At 45.0% G+C, this 16,064-nt stretch overlaps 1 protein-coding gene across 2 annotated transcripts in view; it reads left to right on the top strand.

The window, feature by feature from the left end:
• SGK2 (serum/glucocorticoid regulated kinase 2) overlaps window positions 1-16,064 on the top strand; it is a 55,702-nt gene that overhangs the window by 11,424 nt on the left and 28,214 nt on the right. For both annotated transcript variants that reach the window (XM_040330491.1, XM_040330490.1), the window contains exons 2-5: window positions 3,799-3,894; window positions 6,342-6,399; window positions 13,243-13,326; window positions 13,437-13,568. In XM_040330491.1, the coding sequence (XP_040186425.1) occupies window positions 3,854-3,894; window positions 6,342-6,399; window positions 13,243-13,326; window positions 13,437-13,568 (315 nt within the window). In that variant the 5' untranslated portion in view covers window positions 3,799-3,853. The remainder of the gene's footprint in view (window positions 1-3,798; window positions 3,895-6,341; window positions 6,400-13,242; window positions 13,327-13,436; window positions 13,569-16,064) is intronic.

Here is a 16,064-nt window from a genome sequence, read left to right as displayed (position 1 = left end):
ATTCCTTCAGAGCACATGTGCCGTATTGCCTCTGGGTGCCTGCACTATATATCTGAGACAGTTTTTTAAATTTTGGACAGGTTCTCCTGGTAGATCTGAATGTCATTACCATTGCAAAACCAAAAGCAATCTATGCCTTATGTCTAAGCCAGGCATTCTCAACCAGGGATCTTTGAAACTCTAGGGTTCCTCTAGAGCAGGGGTGTCAAACTCAATTTCATCATGGGCCGCATCAGCATTATGATTGCCCTCAAAAGGGCCGGTTGTATCTGTAAGATTAGATGTCCAGCGCATTACCTCCCCTTACATTAGATGTCAAGAGCCACCCCACCATCAGAAGTTGAGTCCCCCACTCTCCCTTACATCACAGTGCATCCCCCTTACCTTATGCTACCGCTGGGAAGAAGATGGAGGCATTGCTTGAAAGCAAAAAGTAAGGGTCTGAAGGAGGACCAGAGGAGGGCTGGAGCTCTCCTGCAGCTGCACGAGAGGCGCGAGGGCCACATGAAATGGCCTGGAGGGCCGGATTCGGCCCGCGGGGCTTGTGTTTGACACTTGTGTTCTAGAGTATTTTAGGGGTTCCTTGAGCTGTGCCTTGTTCCAGGGCCAATACCACTTGTCAGAAATAGCAGCATGACCCCAGTTATCTTTATAGCTGTCTGTAAAATTGGTATTTTGACCGCCATTGTAAGGGTTATATTCTTTCTACTGACCACCAACATACAAAGCATTTGTCCCACTGACCCTCAATGAACTGGTTTTAGTAAGGGTTCCCTAAGACCCAGAAATTATTTTAGGGGTACCTCTAAAGCAGTGGTTCTCAACCTTTCTAGTGCCGTGACCCCTTGATAAAATTTCCAAATTTTTGTGGACCCCTAACAGTAAAATTATTTTCATAGCGTGGGTTGTTAGCTCCCAAGACAAGACAAAAGATTTGCGCCGCTAACCCATGGACATTTAGCGCTCCCTGAGTCCCTTTCACTAGTACAGTATTAAAACCCTTTATCATACATTTTAGGATGTACCACTCTTTCTCCTTGTTCTCCTTTCTTTCCCTTTTATCTCTCTTTATGCTAATTTCTTGTTTTTTTCCCCATCCCTCTCTCTAGCCAGCTTTCTTATTATTTATCTCCCTTTTTCTTTGATCCTCCCCTTCTTTTCCTCTCCATTCCACGTATTCTTTATTTTTATTCCTTCTCTTACTCCTTGGTTGGGGGGGATGTGATGAGTGGCAGTTCTGGCGGGGAGTTGGGATGAGTGGCAATGCTGGCGGGGAGTTGGGATGATTGGCAGTGCTGATCAACCAACTTAGGTGCTCTTGATCAAGGTTATCTACTGATTTGAGAACTGTAGTGGGGACTTTTAATGGTAACCCTAATCACAGGTAGTGTTACGCAATGTGTCTCCGGATTCACTGTGTCTCCGACTTTTGGGTGTTTCGTAACAGTGACACCAACTATGCTGAAATCAGGATATAGGGTCTCCTCCAGCCCCTCCCACTTCATATTCCTCACCAGTCAGCTGACCTCTAGTCTCTGCCCCCCAGCCATGCCATGAACTGAATGAGCGGCTACAAAGAGGCTGAATGGGCGTCCGTGGGCTCCAGGAACAGCCCAGCTGGGCTGCCACATGCTCCAGGGACAGCCCTGTTGGGCAGCCGCCAAAAGACTGGGAGAGCATTGCGGGCTTCAGGAACAGCCCAGGATTCGTTGACCCTGACAAATTGTCATTAGATCCGGGGGGGGTCCCGACCCCCAGGTTGAGAACCACTGCTCTAGAGTAAAAAGGTTGAGAAAGCCTAGTCTAAGCTAGTCTGAACACCTAAAGTATGAACTTACTCTGCAGAAACCACCGCTTGTAGTAGCAAAGGGTACAACTACAGTGTATATGTGCTTTTAAAAAAATTCAAATGGTTTTGATGTACACTATGAAGTGGTTTTTATCTTTACACCTTTTAACATGAGTGATGTCTGGATCCATGCTAGAGCAGTTCATGGTGGATTGATGTTTTGGTGTTTTTGACCCCCACAGGGGTAGGCAACCTTAAAGAGGTGGAGATCTCCTGAACAACATGAGAGAAGTCAAAGGTCACCGGGCGCAGTGTTGCCTCCTCACACCTGATTTAAACTTTAAATTGCCGTACTACTGTGTCGCAATCACGTGCATTGCATGGCAATTATGGGTTTATATCAGGTGGTGAGGAGGCAACATATTACCTCACCACCTGTCAAACATACTGGGAATGCTTTTTGAAGAGGAGGAGCAGTGCCCGCTGCACTTGTAAAGGAGCCGCTTTTAGAAGGCGCACCAAACCCACAGGATATGATAGACGTCTAATGCCTCGTACACACGATCAGTTTTTCCGACAGGAAACCCGGGTTTTTTTTTTCAGCAGGAAAACGGCTGAAATTTGTCTTGCATACGCACGGTCACACTAATCTTGTCTGAAATTCCGAATATCAAGAACGCGGTGACGTACAACATGTATGACGAGCCAAGATAAATAAAGTTCAATAGGCAGTTTGGCTCTTCTGCTTGATTCTGAGCATGCACTTTTTTTTTGCGTCGTAATTGCATACAGACGACCGCGATTCACATAGGAATTTTTCCTGTCACAAAAATTGAGATCCTGCTCTCAATCTTTTCTTGGCCGGAAAACTGACAGAAAAAGTGTGATGGAGCATACACACAGTCGGAATTCCTGACAAAAACCTCACATCGCACTTTTCTTGTCAGGTAAACTGATCGTGTGTACGAGGCATATGACTAGACACAGCAAACCCACAGGAAAGCTGCAGGTACACTGCACCCACGTTGTGGGTAAACTGCAGCACATCACTGTTTAAGAAACCCTATACTATTATGCCTGGTGTATTGCTTCACACTGACCTGAAGATCTCTTCTTTCCTGCTGCTGGCACCACTCTGGAGTCCCTCTGTATTGCACTCTGTTTGATGCCCTGAAATGGTGGGTCAGCAAGCCCAGCCTGAGATCTACCAGTCACCTGTCTGCAATCTACTGGTAGATTGCGATCTACATGTTGCTAACCCCTGACCTATAATCTAGTGGTCCAGTTGTGAGGGTAAGGCCGCGTACACGCGATCAGTCCATCCGATGAGAACAGTCCGAAGGTTAACCGATGAAGCTGACTGATGGTCTGATGTGCCTACACACCATCAGTCCAACGATCGAGTCCAACGCGGTGACGTAAAACACAACGACGTGCAGAGAAAAATTAAGTTCAATGCTTCCAAGCATGCGTCGACCAAGCATACGCGGGTTTTTAACCGATGCTTTTGCATACTAACCATCGGTTTTGACCTATCGGTTAGGCGTCCATCGGTTCAATTTTAAAGCAAGTTCTAAAATTTTTGACCGAAGGATAACTGACCGATGGGGCCCACACACGATCGGTTTGGACCGATGAAAAGGTCCTTCAGTCCGTTTTCATCGGTTTGGACTGACCGTGTGTACGCGGCCTAAGAGGCTTGGCTCACTGTGGTGTTGGTGGAAGATTACTGTTCACTTTTTAATCAAGATCGATTCACCTATTGGGTGCCTTTTGGGATTGATGTACATTTACTTTGCTACTAAGGACATTTAAGTGTTGCATTTCTTTATTTCATACTTTAAGAAGTTTTATACTGGGGAGCTGGTGAAAAAACTCTGCAAAAGTACAATACCTAAAAAAAATTGTGTTTACTGGTACAGTCCTGTCCTTTTATATTGCACCTTCTGCCCTTCCTTTCTTTGTGTTTGTGGTTAACTGCAAAGGAATCTAAATTCTTCATTTTACAGTTCACTGGATGACATCGAGGCAGGAACAGGTGAAAAGCTCCACTTCATTCCCATCATGACGTCAACAATCAACCTGGGCCCCTCTGCCAATCCCAAGTGAGTGCATGGCACCCGCCCCGTAAAAGGGTTTATAGAGTCTATTACTTGAAAAAAAAGATTTGTGGACGAACTGGTTTAGAGAAGACGGAACACTTATTCAGCAATGTGTACTGGGAAATATATACTTCTTCTTTACAATACATAGTAGGACTTGCATTGACCTGTTATTTAGAGAGCCAGCTATTTTTAGATTTCCACATACCTTTTTTAAGTGACCAAATAGAGTAGACATTATAGGGATTAACCAGTTCGACTTCGGAGCAATTTTTTTCTTTGTCGCATACATTTAAAAATCCCAATTTCTGACCAAAAAATTACATAAACCGCCAGAACAATGATATCTTTTCTGAAAGCAGAGGCCCTGTAAAATAAAAAGGTGATAGTTGTAAATTTTTGTTTCAAGTGATATCTGCGCAACTTTTCATTAAATGCAAATGTTCTGGAAAACATATAATAAAATGGACCACGCCATATAATACCAAATTTTGGTTAAAAGATGAGGTTGCATCGAGTAAATTGATACCTTACATTCCATGTTTTAAAATTGTGTGCGCCCCCTGATATCGCCAATAACAATGGTGCCCAAAAATCACCATAGTGGATGCTTTAAAAAGCCGTTACAGCTCATCCATTTAGAGTTAACTAGGATCTCTTGTGCTCGAATTTTTGTTCTCACTCTGACGTTTGCGCCGATATGTCACATGTGTGGTGCAACCGCAGTTTACATACATGTACGCATCCTGGGCTTGTGTTTGCGCAGGTATGTGGGGCAATGGGGGTTTTGGCAAAACATTTTTCATTCTAATATATTTTATTATAATTTTTTTTTTTCCTTACATTTTTTTTTTGTTCTTTTTAAGTGATTGCTATCACAAGGGGTTAATAAACCCCTATGTGATAGCATTGGGCAAGTGATAGGTACTCTTTTTGGAGACATTAGGGGTTTAATAGACCCCAGTGTCTCCCCTGCCCTTCACACCATCTAACCAAGCACAGATCAGCTTGGATAGATGTGTCCCCTGGCTGTTCTGGCCAGGAAATGTTGCATTTCAAACCAGAAGTGACATCACTTCCTGTTTCATTATTTGCATGTGAGATTGAGGCATGGATTTGCCTCAGTCTCACTACAGTCTCTCCCCCTTGCCGGCGGATGTGTTCCTGCGCGTCGGTAAGCACAGGACAGCCCAGGAACCAAATGAGGAGGATGGGCCGCCGACAGCTTGTGTTTAAAGGTTCACTATTTGGATGTACACATAGTACAGTGATACCTCGGTTCACGAACTTAATTCGTGAACTGACTCTGGTCGCGAACCGAATTGGTCGCGAACCGAGGCACATTTTCCCATAGGGTTCAATGTAAATCCAGTTAATCCGTGCTGACCTTTTTTTGGGGGTTTTTGAAGCACAAAAATATGAAACAAATTACAATATACATTAGTACAGTATAGTAATGTATAAAGAGAGGACACTAACCTTGCTTGAGATGACTTCTGGCATGGAGGAAGGCAGGTGGGAGGCAGTTATTGTTTGGAGGGAGAGTCCCCCTCCATAAGGACATCAGGGGGATCTCCTTCAGTGAACTGTACAATACAGCAAGGACAGTACTGTAGTACAGTACAGTACTGTATGTGCTAAAAAGCACACCAAAAATCTAAAAATCACTCAAAATGTTTGCAGAGTACTCACAGTACTTCTTTCTGTGTGTCTTCTTCTCTCCACGGTCTTCCTACAGAAAGTCACGACCATGTGACAGCCTGGAAATAGCATTAAAATGGCCGCGGCTCCTGTTCGTGAACCGAGGCGGAGTTTGTGAACCGGAGCATATTTTTATGAACTTTCCTGTTCGTGAACCGAGTTGTTCGTGAACAGAAGCGTTCGTGAACCGAGGTATCACTGTACGTCCAAAGAGTTAAACTGGTTAGATAGTAACATAAAGACATAGACATGCGCACAGGGTGTGCCAGGTGTTCCTGGGAACAACCTAATCACCCAGTGTGGTGCAGATTCCCCCTGTTTAGACCCCTGATATTTCACCAAAGCCCCCTAACGGGGTTCCTGAAAAATATAAATAAAAAAAATTTGAAAAGATAAAATTGTAAAAAATAATAAAAATAAAAACTGACACCGTCCACTACCCTACTGACACCATTCTCTGCCCTACTGATACCGTCCATTGCTCTGCTGACACGGTCAGTATATTCTGTATACATATGCACACACACCCAAATGTGTTTTTGCTTTGGGGTTCACAACTTAATGCAATAGACTGTGCACAGCTATGCATACAGAGTATAATGAAAAATGCAGATCCCTGCAGCAACCAGTCGTAATGTATCTTCTATCTTTTTGGGCTACTTTTGACATTTGATTACTCTTTGAATTGCCTTCTATTTTGATAGAGTTCTGTGGAATAATGCTTTGCGTTATCTTGTCATGTTTTGCAGTGCTAAACCTACCGATTTTGACTTCTTGAAAGTGATTGGAAAGGGGAGCTTTGGAAAGGTTTGTGACCGAACTATAAATGAAAAATCTATGTATATCTAAAATAAAAATCTTTTTCATTTTGAATGGGGTAGGTGGTGGTTAAAAGTCTTGCCTTTTATTTTTAACATTTGGCCTAACATTTTTATTGTTTTCCCAAATAGAACAAAGTACATGGAAAACTTTTCCCCATGTTTCTAAGTATTTTCCAAACCAGTGGTAGCTGGTGCTCCATCGGTCGGGGGGCGGCAGATGAACCATACACCCACCCCCCCCCACACCCCTGGTCGCCGGTTCATTTACCCTGTTACCCTGGGCTGTCCTCAGACTGACATATTGGAGGGTTCCCTCCTCCTAGGCCATTGGAGTCACTTGGCCAATCGGTAAATGGGTCTTAGGACCACTTCCTGATTGTCCAGGAGGAGAATCAGTGTGACAATAGCAAATATTCATTTGCTATTGTCACCCAAATGGGTGGGCTCTGGGCACAGTGATCTCCGATATGAGCTCACTCTTTTTTGAAGCCTATTAGAGCCTCTGGATTTAATCATGTGCTTCAAAAATAAAATAAAAACCCCATTGGAATCCATGCGTCCAGCACCCCGCATGTAGATTAGTGGGGCAGATGCATGGAAAGAGGGGCGGTGCCCCTGCGCCCTGCATTATGGACCACCACTGTTCCAAACCTAGTTATGAGTACTGACCTCCCCCTCCTCTCCAACCATGGCCGATCTGACAACATCTATAAAGGAGACGGCTGATTCTTAGCTGGAGTTTGTTCGCTGGTGAGCACTTTCCCAAGACAAGCAACTGCAAGAGGAATGCAAAGACTGGCATGTCTTCCTCCCTCTGCATTCCTCTTGCCATTGCTTGTCCTGAGAAAGTGCTCACTAGCTAACAAACTCCAGCTATGAATCAGCCGTCTCTTTTATAAATGTTGTCAGATCGGCCATGGCCGGAGAGGAGGGGGAGGTCTGTACTCGGAAAGCCAAGGGAAGCTGCACTTATGAATCAGTGGTCTCCTTTACAGCTGTTGTCGGATCAGCTGCGGCAGGAGGGGAGAGAGTCAGGTCAGACCTCATGTAGAGGGTTAGCAAGCACTTAGAAATATGAGACGACGTACTACATGTACTTTCTCTCATGGCGACATACCTGTACAATAAAAGTTATATTGATTGATCTTCTTTAATTTCTATTAACACAACAGGAAGTAACAGAAAATCTGTCCAAAGTAAAGTAAATTCCCTTAGGAGAATAGGTGTTCCTGTTGTAAGATTGATGCCTCATACACACATACAGGTTTCCCGGCAGACTTTTTACCGCCGGGAAACCCGAGGGGAAAGCCGAGAACCTGCTCGGCAGCTTTTTCAAACCTACACACGCAGGAAAACTGCCATGAGAGCTTTGGTTGGGAATCCCACCGCAGTGTTTCCCATAGGAAAACTGCCGGGAAAAGGCCGCCGTGAATCCCGGCAGGAAAAAAGAAAACATGTTCTCATTTTTCCCGCCGGGATTCCCGCCGGTTTTCCTGGAGCATAGACACGGCCAGTTTTCCCAGCCAAAAGCTGTCATGGCAGTTTTCCCGACGGCAAAACTGGTCATGTGTACGAGGCTCTATTCCTGTTAAGTTGAGAACTGAACATTTTGGATTTTCCCTCGCTGTCACTCCCCGTGACAATTGTCATTAGGACAACTCTTCCCAGCAGGAGCACAAACAGCAAAAAAACTTGACAAACGTTCCTAACCCCCTCACCACTTTAGCCTTAAAAAAATAAAACAAATGCAGTTACCCCATCTAATGACTGGTAAGCTGCAATGTAATACATTTTTGATCTTGAGTTTAGATATTTCAGTTTTGTCAAATTATTGGTGGAGAAAACCTGAGCAGATTCACCTATAAACTAGCAACTTATCTAACTAGGCTTTATATACAGTTTTAATATTTGAAGTTAAAGCATCGAATCTTTTATTTAATAGGAATTATGGCCATGCATGCAGAAACTCATAACATTTCAAGCACCCAAATGTATTTTTCCATCTGTACGATCCAATGTAGCAACCATTCATAGGTGTGCGCACAGGGTGTGCCAGGTGTGGCTGGGCACACCCTAATCACAGATTGCACCGAAATATACTGCGTTAAATGTGCACTAACGCACAGAATAATACAGCATTAAAGCGGATGTGCCATGGGGAAAAAATATTAAAAGCCAGCAGCTACAAATACTGCAGCTGCTGACTTTTAATATTAGGACACTTACCTGTCCTGGAGTCCAGCGCTGATCGCAGCAGAGCACGAGCGATCGCTCGTCTCTCTGCTGCTCCCCCCGCCATCCACGCTGAGGGAACCAGGAAGTGAAGCGCTGCGGCTTCACTGCCCGGTTCCCTACGGCGCATGCGCGAGTCGCGCTGCGCCCGCCGATTGGCTCACACGCTGTGTGCTGGGAGCCGAGTGTTCCCAGCACACAACGGGCGACAGACGGGAAGTCAGAAAAACCCATCTTTTGCCCGTAGCGTGTGGCCGGAAGTGGGTGCAAATACCTGTCTTTAGACAGGTATCTGCACCCCCCTCCCCCCTGAAAGGTGTCAAATGTGACACCGGAGGGGGGAGGGTTCCGATCAGCGGGACTCCACTTTAGGGTGGAGAACCGCTTTAAATGGCACATAACAAACCGAAATATACTGTGTTAAACATGCACTAATGCACAGAAATATACTGCGTTAAACGTGCAGTAATGCACAGAAATATACTACGTTAAATGTTCACTAGTGCACAGAAATACGCTGCATTAAACATACAGTAATTCACTGAAATATACTGCGTTAAATGTGCACTAATGCACAGAAATATGCTGCATTAAATGTGCAGTAATGCACTGAAATATACTGTGTTAAACAGAAATAGACCCCTGATATTTCACCAAAGCTCCCTAACTACTGACACTGTCCACTGCCCTATTGACACCGTCCAACGCTCTGCCACCGCTCTGCTGACACCATCAGTATACTGTATATACACATGCACACACATGTTTGATCTTTGGGGTGCACACCCTAATGCAATAGGCTGCGCACACTTATGCAACCATTAGTCATTGTTCAGCACACTGCTGAAAAGTGGATGGTAGTTGGCTGCTACGGTTTACTTTAAGTATCATTGCTCTTTGCCCCATATTACGACATAAGGGCCTACATGTAAAATAATTCCTAATCCTTGTTCTGTCTGCCCTTTGTTTTCAGTGGATTGTATGTAACACAGGGCTGGGGGTTAACGAAGTCTGAATCCCGATGCACTGCTGTGAGAATTCCAGCCGGTTCTGCCAAGGACTCGAAGTTGGTCGCTAATCTTATAATCTGGAGCTGACTTGGCAGGACATTCCTGGGGGATGAGGGGCACTTTTATCACTCTGTATTAGTAGAACTTGCTATTTTTTTTTAATCATACAGTTCTTCAAATGCTCCTAAATATCTCGTTTTGCATATTTTACAATCTGTAGGAAAAGGTCTGACGCGCGAGCCTTGACTCATCAACTTGCAGTAACACTTAAAGCATGGGTGCTCAACCTGTGGCCCTCCAGCTGTTGAGGATCTACAAGTCCCATGAGGCATTGCAGCACTGACAGTTACAAGCATGACTCCCACAGGCAGAGGCATGATGGGACTTGTAGTTCCATGGCAGCTGGAGGGCCATAGGTTGAGCACCCATGCCTTAACCACTTACCCCCCGGACCATATTGCTGCCCAAAGACCAGAGACCTTTTTGCGATTCGGGAGTGCGTCGCTTTAACAGACAATTGCGCGGTCGTGCGACGTGGCTCCCAAACAAAATTGGCGTCCTTTTTTTCCCACAAATAGAGCTTTCTTTTGGTGGTATTTGATCACCTCTGCGGTTTTTATTTTTTGCGCTATAAACAAAAATATAGCGACAATTTTGAAGAAAATGAATATTCTTTACTTTTTGCCATAATAAATATCCCCCAAAAATATATAAAAAAACATTTTTTTCCTCAGTTTAGGCCGATACGTATTCTTCTATATATTTTTCGTAAAAAAAAATTGCAATAAGCGTTAATTGATTGGTTTGCGCAAAAGTTATAGCGTTTACAAAATAGGGGGTATTTTTATGGCATTTTTATTAATATTTTTTTTTACTAGTAATGGCGGCGATCAGCGATTTTTTTTTTGGTACTGCGACATTATGGCGGACACTTCGGACACTTTTGACACATTTTTGGGACCATTGGCATTTTTATAGCGATCAGTGCTATAAAAATACATTGGATTACTATAAAAATGCCACTGGCAGTGAAGGGGTTAACACTAGGGGGCGGGGAAGGGGTTAAGTATGCCTGGGTGTGTTCTTACTGTGGGGGGGGGGTGGCCTCACTAGGGGAAACACTGATCCTCTGTTCATACATTGTATGAACAGAGGATCAGCATTTCCCCCGGTGACAGGACCGAGAGCTGTGTGTTTACACACACAGCTCCCGGTCCCCGCTCTGTAACGTGTAGCGTGGGCACACGCACGGGAGTCGGGGGCGAGCACGCGCCCATAGTAGAAGCCTAGTCAAAGAGCCGACGTAGAGCTACGGGCTCTCGCCCAGGTGAGCCGACCTGCCGCCGTAGAATGACGGCGGCTGGTCGGCAAGCAGTTAAAGTGTTACTAAACCCAGGACCCTGCATTCAGTATATCTAGTCTCCCACGGTGCACAGAACATGGGAATGCAATTATTTTAGTAAATATAAACTGCTAAATAACTTTCTCATCAGCGGTATATAGCAGTTTATCAGTGTCCGAGCACTGGTTAACGCTTGTAGGAGGAGCTTTCATGCTTCTCGGACTGTCCTTTGAGGCTGCATGACCCCTGACTTTCTGTCTGGACAGTGATTATATGCACCACCCCGACCCCGCCCCCCAAATAATAAAAACTCTCTAGCAATACACGCCAGACAAATCATGGGAGGGGAAGATCAGAGAAGACAGGATCAAACAGCCTTTTTTATACACAGTGCAGAGGATTAACCCTTTAGGTTCCACAGTGAGTATAACAAGCATGATTTACTGCATATACAGACTGATTTTACTGTTGTGGGTTTAGTAACACTTTAACAACTTGCCAACCAGCCGCCGCAGTTGTAATGCGGCAGGTTGGCACGGCTGCGTAAACCGCCGTCATTGTACATCAGCCGCTTTAAGAGCTATTGGAGGTGCGTGCCCCTGGCGCCTCCAACACCCATGCGGACATCTTAGTACAACCAGCTACCATTTGAATTTCACAGTAATTTTAGCAATAAAGTGAGCATATATAAATAAATATAATATAATATCAGTGATGCTGTTTGGAAATTACATTTTGAAATATCGGCTGGTCGACTAAAAGGTTTAGCGCTGAGCAGTGTGGGGTGTACCAACATGGCCTCCTCCACCTTTTTCCTAATGCTGGAGTCCAGCTTCTTTAAAAATGTAACATCAAAACAGCACAGATGTCAATATAATATCTTTATTTATATACGCTCACTTTCTTGCTAAAATTACTCTGAAATTTAAGACGTAGATGGGTGTACTAAGATGTAGTAGTAAAAATACCGCTACCCATCAGATCATAGAGTGTGTGGAACGCATCGCGCCGTAGAACGAATGGTGTGCAGTAAGTATTTTTCAGCAGAACGTCACTTCCATTGCATTGCCTGATGGGTAGCGGTAATCTGATAGAACAGTGGCAATGGCTGCTACACGTGAGAACAAGCCATAACACTTCAGCATCTACCAAACACTAAAATATCAGTTTTCAGTTGGACTGACACTTTCATCATACAGGCAGCCCCAGAGTTACAAACATCCGACTTACAAACGACTCATAATTAACAAAGAGAGGGAGACAACAGGAAGTGAGAAGAAATCTACCCCTTGGAAGGGAAATTCTCTCCTGTAATACCTCGTACACACGGTCAGACTTTTGACCGTGCAAAAGTCCGCCGAGAGTCCATCAGAAGTCCGACGGAAAGAATGAGAACAGGTTCTCTATCTAAGGTCGGTCGGACTTCCGACAAAAAAAGTCAGATGGAGGCTACACACGGCCGGACTTTCCGAGAAAAAAGGCCATCTGACTTTTTCTCTCTGAAAGTCCGGCCGTGTGCACGAGGCATTAGAGTTATCATGGGAAAAAGGCGTCTCCACTGAAGCTTTATCACCAATCCTTGTTTCCATGACCACCCAAAATTATCAAAATCCAATTGTCACAGGGACAGAAAGTGAGGCAAAATCTTCTCAAAAGGAGAAAAGACAGCAAAACAAATGTTACATGGGTGTTAACCCTTCCCAATGCTATCCAAAAAACTAGTACCTGTCCCAACTTACATAAAAATTTAACTTAAAGCGGACCCTCACCTTCTCGAGGGAGGTCGCACCTCGTCACATATCCCAGGAGGCATAGGCTATTACTTAAGAACAGGAGGAGGGGGCGGGCCTTTTGGCACGTCATCTAGAGGCCCGCCCACTGAACCCGAAAGAGCTGAATGATGTCATAGAACATAGGAATGTAGAACATGGCGGTGCAGGACGGAGCTGTGGCTGGGCATGATATGATCTCAGCGAGTCAACGCTGGATCCACTGGATGAGTTGAACATCGGAAATGTGCAGATACCACCATTAAAGGAAAGTGGGGGGAAAAAAATGGGGAGGTCGGCTCAGAGTTATTCAATCCTACAGCTGGCGACTGCCTGTAATTCAAGCTGTAGTGTTGATGAGCTGTTGTTCAAGGTTGCCTTCCACAACCCTTTAACAGTATATACCCTACAGCCCTGTATATACGTTTAGAGGTATACATCTTTTGAACGGTAAAGAATTTATTTTTTCCCTATAGGTCATCCTGGCAAAGCGTAAAAGTGACAGTAAGTTCTATGCAGTGAAGGTTCTGCAGAAGAAGACCATTCTGAAGAAAAAGGAGGTAAGATTGATTTCCTACGGGCACATTATGGTATGACGTTCCCAATATGCAGCTATGTGTGATTTGGTCCCTAAGCTTTATTTTTAATGGTGTGCTGTTTTTTCCCCCAGCAATCTCACATTATGGCTGAAAGGAATGTCCTGCTTAAGAACCTGAAACATCCTTTCCTGGTAGGCCTGCATTATTCCTTCCAAACTGCAGAAAAACTCTACTTTGTCCTGGACTACGTCAATGGAGGCGAGGTAAGGCTGCAGTAACTTCACACTCTATTCCTACATAGCACACAAATGGTCCTTTTGTGAAAAAGACAGGTCCTCTTGGAACTCAGAATCCTCTACCCCTCTGTCATAGTCATCATTGTACATAATGTGCATTCATTTTGTAGATCTGTAAAAGGTAAATGTCAGTTTTTTTTTTTTTTTAAACGTTACTATTGCAGGTATGTAGTACAGGCACCGGCATGTACAGTAGTTGTACATTACTGTAGCACACCCCTTGTAAAAGTTGCTTATGTTCGGATCCCCACTGCTGAACAGCCAGTCACTTAGCATTTCCTTCACTGGCTCAGATACAGAAATCAGTCGTTGGCTTGTTTTTGGTATTTTATTAGGGGATGATAACTTGGATGAGGTAGGGAATTATGAGATGCCCAACTTGAAAAATGTCCAGAACACAGAACAAAATGGGGACACATCCCTTCCTATTTACATGAAGATTCTCCTCTTCCTTCCTTCTGCACAAACTTGGTTCACTATATATAGCGCCTGCTGAACACTCCAGGGGAATTACCAGTCTAGCTAGGCCCGGAGTAAAATACACAAGGAAATAGACAGGGGCCTGGCATGACAGGGGTTAATGGGGCTTGGGTCTAGGTAGTGGTTTCAGTTGCTGTTTGAAAGAATATAGGCAGCTGAACTTAGCTGATTGGGTCAAGGTCAGAGTTGGGTGGAGTTGCAGGGGGTTGTTTGGTAGTTGGTCTGGGAAGGTCTTCAGTCGGAGGTCTGAAGAGTTGGGGAAATCTTTCCACCCTGTAATTGTGGTATTGTGGCGTGGGGAATTTTGATTGTGTTTTTCTCGGTCATGCATCAGGCGGGGTACAAGGTCCTTTTGGGTTGGGGTGGGTAAAAAAGGTATGTTGCAGGGACCCGTCCAAGGTACGGCTCCCTGTTGTTGGGATGTGTATTTGCGTGTTGTCTACGTGTCGATGGTCTAGGGCAGGGGTCTCCAAACTTTCTAAACAAAGGGCCGGTTCACCATCCTTCAGACTTTAGGAGGGCCGGATCGTGGCCAGTGGGAGTGGACATTTTTCTGGCATCAGGTTAGGAGGAATAGTGGCCTATCTTTGCTATCATAGGGAGTATTTGTGCTCCATTATTGGTTTCAGTAGAAGAAATGGTGCCCCATTGTTGGTGTTAGATGTCACAATAGTGTCTCATATCAGTGGGAGGATTAGTGCCCCAAGGGCCGGATAAAGGCCAGGAAAGGGCCGCATCTGGCCCCCGGGCCGCAGTTTGGAGACCCCTGGTCTAGGGGCTGGAGGCCTGAGTAAGTGATATCGAGTTACTTTCCTTTCTCGTGATGCCTAATAGAACCTTGGGGCTCCATGTTTTTGTTACACTGTGGTATTAAGTGTGGGCAGGGTACAAGGCCCTTTTAGGTTATGGTGGGTTAAAAGGTACGTTGTAGGGACCCGTCCGAGGTATGGCTCCCTGTTGTTGGGATGTGTATCTGTGTGTTGTCTTCGAGTCGGTAGTCTTGCGACTGGAGGCCTGATTAAGTGATACACAGTTACTTTCCCTTCTCGTGATGCCTAATAGGACCTTGGGGCTCCATGTTTTTTGTTACACTGTGCTTTTAAGTGTTTTATAAGTTATTAAAATGTTAATTTATATTTTGGTTAATAAAAGGCTGCTATGGCCATTTAACTCCAACTTGTGGTGTCGTTGATACTATTGGAAAAATGATAGGGTGATGGTCTGAGCAGAATAGACAAGCCAAATTTAATACACTAGTCATGTCAATTCAGTAACAGCCCATTACGGGCTAGGAACATCCCATCCCTGTGTGGATACATTTTAGTACATTGTGGAGTGAACAGCATCACCTTCTGCCTTCCTGTAGACACCAAGCCCAGTTCTACCTCTGCGAAAGTCTACCAGCCCACCTTGCTACTTGCTTCTCCCAGTCCTCTCGACTGGCACACATCCCCCAGTCCTCCTGACTAGCACTCTCATGGAGACTTCCCAGGGAAATGTTAGATGAAGACTTGGCACACCGCGGTCTTCAAGAGTGCACTGTTACTGCTGACAGTTTCTCCCCTTGTCTGGCTCTGCACCATGCTGATCTACTCACTGTCTCTGCTTGCCCCTTCCAGTTGCCTTTCTGGCATGAAACCCTCCAACTGACTCCTGTGGGGGGGTCCTTCCAGGCTAGCCACCTGATCTTCAAGCCGAGGTAAAACCCCTCCCTGGCAGGGGTCCCGCAAGGTCCACCAACAGCCTGTCCTCAGAACTCCATCTCCATCTTCCACCTGACTTCCCTGCTGGCATGGCCCATGTCTATTTATGGGTTATCCCAATTCCCTGCCCGGCCCACTCCTGGTTATAGGCTGAGAGTCCAAAATATTCAAGGCAGCTTCACCTCACCTCCACCCACTAGTTCTAGAATGTTCTCCAACTTTTCAGATACTAGGAGAAGGCACCAGAGAGCTGCCAGGATGAGTGATCCAGACCTGGCTT

The sequence above is a fragment of the Rana temporaria genome, chromosome 12, assembly GCF_905171775.1.
Source record: "Rana temporaria chromosome 12, aRanTem1.1, whole genome shotgun sequence".
Taxonomy (NCBI): domain Eukaryota; kingdom Metazoa; phylum Chordata; class Amphibia; order Anura; family Ranidae; genus Rana; species Rana temporaria.
The sequence above is the reverse complement of the archived record's forward strand: the minus strand, read 5'-3'. Positions and strand labels throughout refer to the sequence as shown.